The sequence below is a fragment of the Leiobunum rupestre genome, chromosome 1 (genome assembly GCF_980474605.1).
Source record: "Leiobunum rupestre chromosome 1, qqLeiRupe1.1.hap1, whole genome shotgun sequence".
Classification (NCBI taxonomy): domain Eukaryota; kingdom Metazoa; phylum Arthropoda; class Arachnida; order Opiliones; family Sclerosomatidae; genus Leiobunum; species Leiobunum rupestre.
In genome coordinates this window covers 70,484,986-70,499,738 of record NC_143384.1, presented here as the reverse complement: position 1 = coordinate 70,499,738, position 14,753 = coordinate 70,484,986, and the positions used below count along the sequence as shown (strand labels likewise).

Sequence of the window (14,753 nt, the reverse complement as noted above, 5' to 3'; positions counted from 1 at the left end):
CGGTATCGAAAAAGGGAGTTTATAGACCTCTATTATAGTGCCTTACTAACCTTGGTACGTCGCTACGTTGCCATTATCACAATATGACCGGAAAAGTACACGTAAATACTACGTCAACGATTGAAATACAGAACACGTCGCGAGATACAACGCAACATAAAGTACAGGTAGCTCGGGAGATGACAAAACTTACGTTCGACAATTTCGGAGTGACTCAACAAATAACGCTGGCTAAATATCGAAGCATACTGAACACGAATCGCTCAAATTTCGAAATCTCTTCAGAGGGTCCATTGCAACGAGACAGATAACAAACTTTGAACTGTCAAAAACGCCTACATGAGAAAAAAAATAAAGGCGAACTGACGTTGTCGGGAAAATATATTTTTTTTTAATAAAAAAAACCTAACAATCCCCTCTACTCATACACGATATTTTTAATTAACTGATACCAACGAAGTATGCCGCGTTTCAATTTGAAAAAAAAAACATATCAAAATTCATAGATGGGAAAAATGCTTTGAGATTTAATGCATAGACCACCCACTCGAGATTCGAGAATAGTTGGATGGTATAAATTAAGCCTAGGCTCTAGATAGAGATATAAGAATTTATCTTAAAAAATTTATATATATCACCATAAGTAACATAATACCTCTAACAAGGAGAGTACCCGAGGTGTTTATTGCCGATTTAGTTCAAAGTCGGGCGTAATGTAAACTTATATGACGTATCAAATTTCCCAAAAGGAGACGTTGCACTACCCATTCGATTTGCCATGGCAACCGAAAATGATTTTGACCACTTAAAACAAAAATAAGATTTTTTTTCCTTATTTTACCCAAAGGTTGTTATAATTTTACCTAAAAAATATTCCAATTTACCCAAACTTGATGAAATTTACCTAAATGTGGTCCAAATTACCCATTTCGACCCATTTCGTGATTTTAAAATTTTTCAAAAAATTTTGCAGGTGAAACCGAGAAAATCCCATGCTTTTTCAAAGGAGATATTTTTGTTTTAAGTGGTCAAAAACATTTTCGGTTGCCATGACAAATCGAATGGGTAGTGCAACGTCTTCTTTTGGGAAATTTCATATCTCATAAAGGTCTACATTACGCCCGACTTTGAAAAAATCGGCAATAAACACCTCGGGTACTCTCCTTGAGAGTGAACTTTAAGGGCAAAGCAAGCACAGGGTGGAGGGGAAAAGTTCGGTAGAGTTAATTTAGCTACAGGTTGCTTTCCCAATTCATTCCCCCTCTGCATAATTTTACGTTCTTCAACCTCTTACGATAGATGGCGCCATGTTTCCCGCAACTGACCACCAAAAACAGTAAATCATATCTCAATTTTTGTCTTCCCCTGCCCCGTGAAAGAGGGAGACTTGGTAGCTTTGGAAAATTACTGCACTCCCTGTAATTTTCTCCCACTGATAACATCTCGCCCTTGCCTGTGCCCAACCACTCGCAACAAAGACTATGTATGAATTTCCATATTTATGAAGGATTTTATAATTTGACAATTCTGCCTGGCGCTAGCGGTAGAGCATAGCAGCGTTACATTTTTTGGGGGGAAAAAACTCCAAAATGTTTAAAAAATAAAAAATAAAGTTCCTTAGAAAATCTTTTAAAAAAAATCGGTGACGCGATCAAAATTAATCGTCGGCGGCGCGCTGAAGAGTAAATGACTCGGCGGCGTTGGATCGGCGGCGCTAGACTCTAGCTAGTGGGAGCTAGTTACTTTAAAAACAAATTCGTATAACGCGTGTTACCAGGTGATATTTCGGTTTAGTTCATACTGCCTTCAAGGTTTGTCCAGAAAAATACACTATTGGCCTATCATAATATACCGGATTGAGGATTTTGCCAGCTATTGGAAAAATCATTTGTACATTTAAAAAAGTTATTACTCGATTTCTTAATCTTAAGAAACGCTTAATATCGTATAAAATCAAGAAATCTTTCAAAATCGGGGGAATCTTCGGTAATAAGTAAGAAATCATTGCTTCGACGAAACCCACAATGGAAATATTTAAATTAAAAGACTAGGTTTAGGAAAAAATTGCGCCATCTGGTTTAATATCTGTTAACTACATTTATGAGAAAATAGCAGACGACTTTGGCATTGGAAACCTTCAGCACCGAGATAATTTCGAATGAGCAGATAATTTTCACACATTCGATTTAAGACTCGTTATGCACGAAGACATTTAAATTTTCCTCTCACTACATGTGAAGTTGCATCACCCGTAGTTACATAATACGACAAGTTTATGACAATTTTAACGGTGTCAGTCACTCAGCTCCCCAGTTACACTTTTATTGGGAGCCATTTGAATTTTGTGGTGGACTTCAGATTAAGTCATTAGGCCTAATATGTACTCTTATTTGCCTAGTTGCCATAGTGATCGTTTGTAGGTAGTTCGCTGAGTCGTAAAGCAGGCATTTTTAAGTGTCTAACTGGAAGCGCTTATTGTTTTGGCTCTAACGGCAATAGGCGTTTAAATAAAACATATTCAAGGAAATCGCCAAGAAGTAATATTTCCGAGAGCCAGGACCTACAAGTTGCTGCTTGTTAAAATAATGGAAACTTTTCAACTGTAAACAGAACGTCGTGTTTTTGCTAAGCCTTAATATGTCAAAAAAAGCTAATTAGTTAAAAGGAAACACTTGTTGCATACCGTACAGGTGAAAAGTTTCCATTATTTCAACATGCACTATATAAACAGTAACATTTAGGTCCTGGGTCTTGGAAATTTTACTTCTTGGCGATTTCATTGAAGATGTTGTATTGAAACTTCTATTCTACGCCACTCATAGTAATCAAACTGACACTTGTGGAAAATATTTATAGGCTTATGATAATACTCTACCAAAACAAAAAAAACCAGAAGTATGACCTTTAAAAAAAGAGTATAAAAGTATTTATGGTAGCGTGACATTTTTACCACCAGGTTTAAAAGATACGTTAAAAGAAAAATCGTCTGCTAGCCTTGCCTTTAACGTAACCAGCGCCAATCACCCGCTAGCTACCGTTAAACCTGGTGGCAGAAATGTAATTTTTTTTGATCCACCGTAAATTTGTAAGTTTATATTAGCAGAAGATTTTACGTTTTAGAAAATTCTCTCTTTAAATAGGGGTTTCTATAAAATACGGGAGGTCATGTGACAATGTTTTGTCTACGTCACTAATCTGAAACTCTTGCAGGTAGAGTCTCTACCGTAGAGAGCACGCGCTGCCGTCGCGAGACCCTTCGGAATTTGAAACCCGCGTGCAAAACTCGCGCGCAAGTAAACCACTTAAATAACTTGCGCTCGTGACGAAGATAAAAACATTTTATACTTCTAATTTTTATGGTTTTATTTTATAGAAATACCTATTGAAAATACACCTTAAAATTAAACCAAAACACGAAATTTTTAAATAAGGTTTCCCTTACCTCTTTTCGAGAGGAGTTCAGCTTTACCGATAATTCTCTCCTTTTCACCATGAGTCAGCGAAGTGCCCAGAGTCCTTCGAACCAAATTGACCACGCTTTTGCAATCCACCAACCCTTTCCCGGCCGGATCGGCTGTCCGAAAGGTTTCGGCCAAAACTGTCGAAAAGAAGAGGGTATTACTCGCTTCAGCAAGTTGTCAAAACGAATCGCATCTCCTAGCCCCCTCCGCGGGGGGGATCTTCAAATAGGAATGCCACAGAAAAGTCGGCAAAAAAAATAAATATTAAAAGAAAAAGGAGCTAGGCCTTGGGGGGTTATTAGCCCTTTGCAAATAGGAACGAAATTCCACGCGATCCCGCGCGCGCAAAAAGACGCGTTAAAAAAACGCGTCTGCTAGAGAAAATTATCAGCCAGGTTATTCGACGGGCAAAGGCTTAACGTTTTATCATGGTTTTATTATGGAAATGTCGTCGCCTCGGGTTAGATCAAAGAATGGCGGGTTCGTCCGGGGAAATAGCACTTTCTTTTCAAAGCACGAATCATTTTTGCGCTGTTTTGTGTACGAGTCAAGATATAGATGCACGCCAATGCCTTCTCTTTTGTTGTTTAGAAACAGGCCCAGTTCATGATTTTTATCAGGTTACACCCATTTCCCTTCTTTTAAAGCCGAGAACTATTTCATGCTTCAGGGTCTTTTGACTTTTACAAATAGTGGCTATTTACATTTTGGAAAGTGTGTCTTTTATTTAAGAAAATAAAGACGCATTTTGGAAAGTGCAGCGTTGCCACACGTCATAGAAAAGTCGGGGAATTTAAAAATGTCCCTAAGAAGTCAGGGAGTTTTATGAATTTGTAAAAAGTCAGGGAATTCAGTTTTATCTTGACACTTTTTTAAAGGTAATTTTTCTCTAGATCTATGGGAAATTCTGTTACTATTTAGATCCTTGAAAGGTTTTTCAACGTTGAAATAACTTTTGTACTGAAATATAAGTTGATTAAATTTATTAACTTCTGATTAATGTAAAAGTTAAAAACTGTAATTTTGGCCGTAAACAGTCCGAAAAAAATTAAATGGTCAGGGAAAACAGAGAATAGTCAAGGAATTTGAGTCTGAGAATATTGTGGCAAACCCTGAATTGTGTCTTTTATTTCAATCGAGTCTCTACCTCGGTTGAAATGCTATTCCCCGCTTATAGATGGCGCAAGGGGTCTCGCGTATTTATTCTAGATATAGTTGCAGAGTTATTCAACTTATAGGAGGTTGGGACGCTCCGCCATAGAGTAATTAGAAACGCGTATCTCACAATAAGCCAAACTTCCTTTCCCCATTTTCAACCACGATATCGAACTAAATCATTACCCTATCTATAATCTGGGGCTAAGATGGACGTTGCCTTTTTAGTTTTACATAATTAATCGCTTAAACCAATCAGGAGACAGTGTTTGTCATTAACTCGATCCACAAGAAAATTACTCGTGATTCTTAGATAAATACCTGTACTCTAACCAAATTACTTGGTAATTATAAATAAAGGAATTAATTATTAATATTCTTACCAATTTTCGTTCAATCAAAAAAGATGTGTATTAAAATTTTAGAAACTAAATTTCGTGCTCAGCCTTGGCACTGAAAGTTAGTCAAGTTTAAAAACGTTTCCCTTCAATACAATATTTGTACGGCTGCACATGACCAACGTCATAATAGCTAAGCCTAGACTACCTAATGCAATTCGATATTCATGGTTGAAATCATAGATATAAAAATGTATATAAAGGTCTAGATAAATAAAGTGCTTGACCTTTCCGCAGGCCGTAGTCTCTAGACACCATCTGTTGGTGACTTTTAGTATAATTTTTAAGCAGGAGACAATGGCTCTCGCGACGATAGCAAGAGCTTTCTTACCGATAGATAGCGCCTTATAAGGATAACCTGCAGAAATTACGCGTTTCTGCTAGCTGTCACCTCCGTATTCACTCCCTTTGAAATATTTTATCTAGACCTTTATATACGTTTCCTATATCTATGGTTGAAATGAATACATTCATGATTTTATGTTTATTTCCCAACAGCGCCCTCTATTGTAGAAAAATAAAGGCTCTAGAAAATTAAGAAAACAATGGCAGAGTCGATTTATTATGAAAATATGAACAAAATTTATTTTACGTTATAACTCTAAAAATTAATAAATATTTTCAGTAAATATTAATTTAAAATTATGACTACCTTTACTAAATGTAATTGACAAAGTTAATGGCAGTTCCATCGAGTTACATGCAATAAAATTAATTATTCTGTCGGAACATAATAAAACTAATTATTCTATCGGAACATAATAAAATTAATTATTCAATCGGAACATAATAAAATTAATTATTCAATCGGAACATAATAAAATTATTTATTCAATCGAAACATAATAAAATTAATTATTCAACCGAAACATAATAAAATTAATTATTCTGTCGGAACATAATAAAATTAAATATTCAATCGGAACATAATAAAATTAAATATTCAATCGGAACATAATAAAATTAATTATTCAATCGAAACATAATAAAATTAATTATTCAATCGGAACATAATAAAATTAATTATTCAATCGAAACATAATAAAATTAATTATTCAATCGGAACATAATAAAATTAATTATTCAATCGAAACATAATAAAATTAATTATTCTATCGGAACATAATAAAATTAATTATTCAATCGGAACATAATAAAATCAATTATTTATCGGAACATAATAAAATTAATTATTCAATCGGAACATAATAAAATTAATTATTAAATCGGAACCTAATAAAATTAATTATTAAATCGGAACATAAAAATGTATTATTAAATCGGAACATAAAAATGTATTATTAAATCGGAACATAATAAAATTATTTATTCAATCGAAACATAATAAAATTAATTATTCAACCGAAACATAATAAAATTAATTATTCTGTCGGAACATAATAAAATTAAATATTCAATCGGAACATAATAAAATTAAATATTCAATCGGAACATAATAAAATTAATTATTCAATCGAAACATAATAAAATTAATTATTCAATCGGAACATAATAAAATTAATTATTCAATCGAAACATAATAAAATTAATTATTCTATCGGAACATAATAAAATTAATTATTCAATCGGAACATAATAAAATCAATTATTCAATCGGAACATAATAAAATCAATTATTTATCGGAACATAATAAAATTAATTATTCAATCGGAACATAATAAAATTAATTATTAAATCGGAACCTAATAAAATTAATTATTAAATCGGAACATAAAAATGTATTATTAAATCGGAACATAAAAATGTATTATTAAATCGGAACATAAAAATTTATTATTAAATCGGAACATAAAAATTTATTATTAAATCGGAACATAAAAATTTATTATTAAATCGGAACATAAAAATTTATTATTAAATCGGAACATAAAAATTTATTATTAAATCGGAACATAAAAATTTATTATTAAATCGGAACATAAAAATTTATTATTAAATCGGAACATAAAAATTTATTATTAAATCGGAACATAAAAATTTATTATTAAATCGGAACATAAAAATTAATTATTCAATTGGAACATAAAAATTAATTATTCAATTGGAACATAAAAATTAATTATTCAAAATATCACTCCTCTCCTTGCAATTTTCTCCCACCGACAAAGTTTCGCTCTTCCCTGGCAAGTTCCCCTTTACTTGCCAATCACTCCTAGCTTCTGTTAAACCTAGTGGCAAGGATATGAAATTCGTTCATCTACCATACACTTTATACTCCCTTCAAATTACGTTTTTTTTAATAAAATTCGCTTAAACAAATCCCCCTTTTAATGCCAATCACTCCTAGCTTCTGCTAAACCTAGTGGCAATGACATGAAATTCGTTCATCCACCATAAATTTTATACTCCCTTTAAATTCAGCTTTTTTCAAAAATGCGCTTTAACAAATTCCCCTTTTATGGGCAACTACTCCTGTCTTCTGTTAAATCTAATGGCAAAAATATGAAATTCGTTGATTAAACCCAATACATCAAACTTTATACTCCCTTTAAATAACGGTTTTTCAAAAATGCACCTAAACAAAATAAAAAGTGGAAACCTAGATTAAGCGGATCAAGTCGATTGTTAAGCATCTGGCGCCATCTAGGTGCTCGACCTCAATTAAAAGTAAAAACAATAACAACTCGGATGAGATTGAAAGTATATTCACGATCGACCAAAAAATAAATAAAAATCACGATCGAGAGAGAAATGAAAATAAACACCTGCTATTATGAAGCAAGAAATGTTATATGTTGATAGAAATTTTTGAACGCGCGAGTGGCGCGATGACTTGACGCGAGAAAAGCAAAGCTAAGGGGGGAGGCAGAGGGGGATGTGAAGTTTAAAGGCGGAAATACAGCGCCGATTCGAATCGATTGCATTCGTAACCGTTAGTCACCTGCATCTTCTGAACACGGAATCATTTACCGGAAAAGATTGAATTCATTCTCGAAGGCCATTTCCAATATTAACTTAAGATCCGAGATAACGGATTGTGTTTTGGAAATTTAAACCATACGATGTTTACGAAATAAAACCATAAGTCAATAATATTAGCAGGGTGACCAGGGATAAGCTTTGAAAATTTTATGGAAAAAATCGGAAACTAAATAGGCTAAATATAGGAAACTAAATAGGCTAAATATAGGAAACTAAATAGGCTAAATATAGGAAACTAAATAGGCTAAATATCGGGAATTAAATAGGCTAAATATATGAAACTAAAGGAAACTAAATAGGCTAAATATAGGAAACTAAAGGAAACTAAATAGGCTAAATATAGGAAACTAAGTAGGCTAAATATAGGAAACTAAATAGGCTAAATATAGGAAACTAAATAGGCTAAATATATGAAACTAAATAGGCTAAATATCGGGAATTAAATAGGCTAAATATATGAAACTAAAGGAAACTAAATAGGCTAAATATAGGAAACTAAAGGAAACTAAATAGGCTAAATATAGGAAACTAAATAGGCTAAATATAGGAAACTAAAGGAAACTAGATAGGCTAAATATAGGAAACTAAATAGGCTAAATATAGGAAAATATAGGAAAAATAATAAGGTAATTAGTGCATATCGGTATACTTTGACTTGAATCACCTAGAAAATGCCAAAAATAGAAAAAATAGATAAAAATTGACGAAAAAACATCAAAATTGATCAACTTTTGATCAATTTGAGGTCAAAATCCCATGTTATTTTCAATGGGAAAATTTAATATTTTGTGTTGTCAAAAACATTTTTCGTTGCCATGGCGAAACGGTTGCCCATTGAATAAATTCCCTTTAGGATTTTTCATGATACATGAAGGTCAACCTAATTTTGTCTTTAACTCGGGAAAATATTTCCCAAAGCCATATACTCATCAAAATATATTATAGGCCTTTGATAAAACTATTGCTGTATGTACGAACCCTTGAAGCTTTTAGATAAACACTCAAAACCTTTTGGCTGGAGCGAAGGTCAAGCAAGTCGAGATACGTGACTTTACGAAGAAATTCGAAATACAAATTTACGAGTATTTTTAGATTAGACTGACTCGATCACGAGGTTGAATATTTTTAGTGATCAGTTAATATATCACAAAGATTTCTAGCTATAACCATAAGTTACATAATAACTACAAGTATTTCAACTAATTTTCAGAGCTATTGCGTGGTCTAGATTTAGTTTTCAGCAGAGAGCCCCCTAGTGTCTAAATATAGTACTACCAAGGACGATAACACGCTACTCACAATGTCAGTTCGAGTGCAAATTGTCAGTATCAAAAAATGGTTCGCGCAGGAAATTAGCATTAAAACTATAAAAAGTGTCATACTTATTCTTATTATGTTACTTATGCTATATCGGATTCATAGATATCAGAATTAATACCCAAAAGAGTTTTTGAGCTTCGATTGCCTAAATTGGCAATGCTATCGATTTAGAAAATTAAATTTATATCAGGTACCGTTGAGGAGAAATCTACCTATTCGGAGTTAGCGACGCGGTGTATTCACCAACAACGACCACATCAGCATCGAAAATAGCAGCCTCTTCCCCCTCTATATCTTAAGTGGGTGAAGCTAAAAAACAATCACTAAGAAATCTCCATATAGTTACTCATGGAAAATATCATCATAAGTAAAATAAATTTGAAAAGTATGACACTTAATTTTTACTACAACTTTTCTTCACATGGCAAAATAGTGAGTTCACTTGTTTTTTATTTGAGACCAATGCTTAACTAAATATAAATGTTTCTAAATACAAAATGCATACTTCTGTCAAAATAACGAATTATTGAATGGGAATATAAAATGATTAAAAACATAAAAAATTAAACACTAAATTAAAATTAAAAACACACTAAATTTGCTTGTTATAGATTGGTAAAAAGTTTACTAATTTGTTAGTCGCGAAGAAAAATACGAAAAATGGAAGGTTATAACTGCCATACTTATAAATATTACGCTACTTATGACATCGTAACATGTGCAGTTTTCAAGCTGATACATGCCATAAGGCGACTTAGGGGCTAGATATCAATGCACACGAAATCGCGAAGGCAGTTAAATAATTACCCGTAACAAAACTAGAACTTCCTGAACACGCATTATTCCCCGAGCAATATTATATCATCACGCGACCACAAAAAAATTGTCTTAATACCACGAATTTATAAGAAAAAGAAATATTTGGCGGGGAAAGATTAATATTAATGGTTCATCCTGTCACGCCAAGGCTTAGTGAAGAGTCGAACCGCTCGTCATACGCTAAAGCTTAACGGAAGACGCGCGTCTTCTTAATTGCTAAGCCTCGTAATATTTATCTAATGACATCCCCCTGCAAAAAAAGAGTACAAAAGGTCGCTTAAGAAGTTACTTGGTAACGGAGCATACGAAATTAGGTTTAGAGATGTTACGTTTGGTCGCGTATCATTTATTTGGCGGACCAATTTGGTACGGTACGAAGTCCGGGGCCCGAAAGCGCGCGGGGTGCGGAGACATCCCGAAGTAGCGCCCCCGTGTGTCAATCAATTCGTCCTACTCCCACCGTCGCCCCCTCTAGGGAGAGCGAAAGGCGAATTTGTGGGGGCGTTTTGACAGTGAAGATTTCAGAGGTTCCGGGAGAATTTTGCCAGTGGAATAGGTAGACAACGCTTTACAAACAAGACGCGACGTTGCAAACCCGAAAATAAGCTTCTTTAAAAGGTTCTTTACAGAGACGAAACGCTATACTTCGGCTATTATTTAGTAGTTTTTATATACTAACATCGAGGGGTCCGACCATAGTCCGACATTTGCAAATTTTTGCGTACGGAAACTGATTTTGAGATTTCAGAGCACATTTATATTATTAATTTTTAATATTTTAGGCTTTTTTTGAGATTTTGGAACCGGTTTCGAGATTTCAGAGCACATTTTTAGTATTATTTATAATATTTTAGATTTTAGAACTGGTTTTGAGATTTCAGAGCACATTAGTATTAATTTATAATATTTTAGGCTGATTTTGAGATTTTAGAAAGTACTGATTTCGATATTAATTTTCAGAGCACATTAGTATTAATTTATAATATTTTAGGCTGATTTTGAGATTTGGGAACTGGTTTCGAGATTTCAGAGCACATTTTTAGTATTAATTTATAATATTTTAGATTTTGAAACTAGTTTTGAGATTTCAGAGCACATTAGTATTAATTTATAATATTTTAGGCTGATTTTGAGATTTTGGAACTGGTTTCGAGATTTCAGAGCACATTTTTAGTATTAATTTATAATATTTTAGATTTTGGAACTGGTTTTGAGATTTCAGAGCACATTAGTATTAATTTAAAATATTTTAGGCTGATTTTGAGATTTTGGAACTGGTTTTGAGATTTCAGAGCACATTAGTATTAATTTAAAATATTTTAGGCTGATTTTGAGATTTTGGAACTGGTTTTGATATTTCAGAGCACATTAGTATTAATTTATAATATTTTAGGCTGATTTTGAGATTTTGAGATTTCAGAGCACATTAGTATTAATTTATAATATTTTAGGCTGATTTTGAGATTTTGAGATTTCAGAGCACATTAGTATTAATTTATAATATTTTAGGCTGATTTTGAGATTTTGGAAAGTATTGATTTTGATATTTCAGAGCACATATTAATTTATAATATTTTAGGCTGATTTTGAGATTTTGGAACTGGTTTTGAGATTTCAGAGCACATTAGTATTAATTTAAAATATTTTAGGCTGATTTTGAGATTTTGGAACTGGTTTTGATATTTCAGAGCACATTAGTATTAATTTATAATATTTTAGGCTGATTTTGAGATTTTGGAACTGATTTCGAGATTTCAGAGCACATTTTTAGTATTAATTTATAACATTTTAGATTTTGGAACTGGTTTTGAGATTTCAGAGCACATTAGTATTAATTTAAAATATTTTAGGCTGATTTTGAGATTTTGGAACTGGTTTTGATATTTCAGAGCACATTAGTATTTATTTATAATATTTTAGGCTGATTTTGAGATTTTGGAACTGATTTTGAGATTTCAGAGCACATTAGTATTAATTTAAAATATTTTAGGCTGATTTTGAGATTTTGGAACTGGTTTTGAGATTTCAGAGCACATTTTTAGTATTAATTTATAATATTTTAGATTTTAGAACAGAACTGGTTTTGAGATTTCAGAGCACATTTTTAGTATTAATTTATAAAGATTTAGGCGATTTTGAGATTTGGGAACTGGTTTTGGTCACTGTCTAGATTTTCCAGTTGATTTTAAGGTTTCTAAAATAATTCCTCTTTAGAGTGTACGTCATGTTTACGAATGTTGAACGGTTTGAACCCCTCGACTGGCATACGTAACATGATCATTTATAAGTAGGCATGATTAATGTATACGTTGATGGCAATAAACACAAGTAAAAACGACCGTTTGATTTGAAATTTCAAAATTAGTACCTTATGAAACGAAGCTAGTGATTATTGTAGACAAATTTATGTTCCAATTCAATAATTTGTAATTACTTCTTTAAAGTAAGCGTCAATTTTCAATATGAAAGCGATTTATTTATCAATAGGCCTTTGTTTCAATTAAAAATTAGTTCATTTATGAGTCAACTTCGTGATCCCAAATAGAGACTAACTTCTCATACATTCAGCGAGAGACTAACTTCCCATAAATTCAGCGAGAAACTAACTTCCCATATATTCAGCGAGAGACTAACTTCCCATACATTCAGCGAGAGACTAACTTCCCATACATTCAGCGAGAGACTAACTTCCCATACATTCAGCGAGAGACTAACTTCCCATAAATTCAGCGAGAGACTAACTTTCCATAAATTCAGCGAGAGACTAACTTCCCATACATTCAGCGAGAGACTAACTTCCCATACATTCAGCGAGAGACTAACTTCCCATACATTCAGCGAGAGACTAACTTCCCATACATTCAGCGAGAGACTAACTTCCCATACATTCAGCGAGAGACTAACTTCCCATACATTCAGCGAGAGACTAACTTCCCATACATTCAGCGAGATACTAACTTCCCATACATTCAGCGAGAGACTAACTTTCCATAAATTCAGCGAGAGACTAACTTCCCATACATTCAGCGAGAGACTAACTTCCCATACATTCAGCGAGAGACTAACTTCCCATACATTCAGCGAGAGACTAACTTCCCATACATTCAGCGAGAGACTAACTTCCCATACATTCAGCGAGAGACTAACTTCCCATACATTCAGCGAGATAATACCTTCCCATACATTCAGCGAGATAATACCTTCCCATACATTCAGCGAGATAATACCTTCCCATACATTCAGCGAGATAATACCTTCCCATACATTCAGCGAGATAATACCTTTCCATACATTCAGCGAGAGACTAACTTCCCATACATTCAGCGAGAGACTAACTTCCCATACATTCAGCGAGAGACTAACTTCCCATACATTCAGCGAGAGACTAACTTTCCATAAATTCAGCGAGAGACTAATTTTCCATAAATTCAGCGAGAGACTAATTTTCCATAAATTCAGCGAGACTAACTTCCCATACATTCAGCGAGAGACTAACTTCCCATACATTCAGCGAGAGACTAACTTCCCATACATTCAGCGAGAGACTAACTTCCCATACATTCAGCGAGAGACTAACTTCCCATACATTCAGCGAGATACTAACTTCCCATACATTCAGCGAGAGACTAACTTCCCATACATTCAGCGAGAGACTAACTTCCCATACATTCAGCGAGAGACTAACTTCCCATACATTCAGCGAGAGACTAACTTCCCATACATTCAGCGAGAGACTAACTTCCCATACATTCAGCGAGAGACTAACTTCCCATACATTCAGCGAGAGACTAACTTTCCATACATTCAGCGAGATAATACCTTCCCATACATTCAGCGAGATAATACCTTCCCATACATTCAGCGAGATAATACCTTCCCATACATTCAGCGAGATAATACCTTCCCATACATTCAGCGAGATAATACCTTTCCATACATTCAGCGAGAGACTAACTTTCCATACATTCAGCGAGATAATACCTTCCCATACATTCAGCGAGCTAATACCTACCCATACATTCAGCGAGAGACTAACTTCCCATAAATTCAGCGAGAGACTAACTTTCCATAAATTCAGCGAGAGACTAACTTTCCATAAATTCAGCGAGAGACTAACTTTCCATAAATTCAGCGAGATACTAACTTTCCATAAATTCAGCGAGAGACTAACTTCCCATACATTCAGCGAGAGACTAACTTCCCATACATTCAGCGAGAGACTAACTTCCCATACATTCAGCGAGAGACTAACTTTCCATACATTCAGCGAGATAATACCTTCCCATACATTCAGCGAGATAATACCTTCCCATACATTCAGCGAGCTAATACCTACCCATACATTCAGCGAGATAACAACTTCCCATACATTCAGCGAGATAATACCTTCCCATACATTCAGCGAGATAATACCTTCCCATAAATTCAGCTACATTAACATATACATTAAGTAAAACTGCGTGGTATCATTCAACGAAAATTATCTCAATTATTGAGAAAGACGCAAAATTTTTATTCGAATATAGTTTGAAAAGGTTTAGGACGACTTTCGGAATCAAAATAGTTTTACCATTGCAATGGGTTAATACTAATCATAATGTTATCCTCGAAAAACATATTCAGAGGGACGGACATCGACTACCAATTTCATAAAAC

General features: G+C 33.7%; 1 protein-coding gene across 3 annotated transcripts in view; it reads right to left on the bottom strand.

The window, feature by feature from the left end:
- LOC149966224 (septin-9-like) overlaps positions 1-14,753 on the bottom strand; it is a 31,177-nt gene that overhangs the window by 7,989 nt on the left and 8,435 nt on the right. The window contains exon 3 of one of the 3 annotated variants that reach the window (XM_090181032.1): positions 3,443-3,598. In XM_090181032.1, the coding sequence (XP_090037158.1) occupies positions 3,443-3,598 (156 nt within the window). Of the gene's footprint in view, positions 1-50; positions 339-3,442; positions 3,599-14,753 lie in introns of those variants that run through there. The other 2 variants (XM_090181050.1, XM_090181042.1) reach the window with 2 other exon arrangements.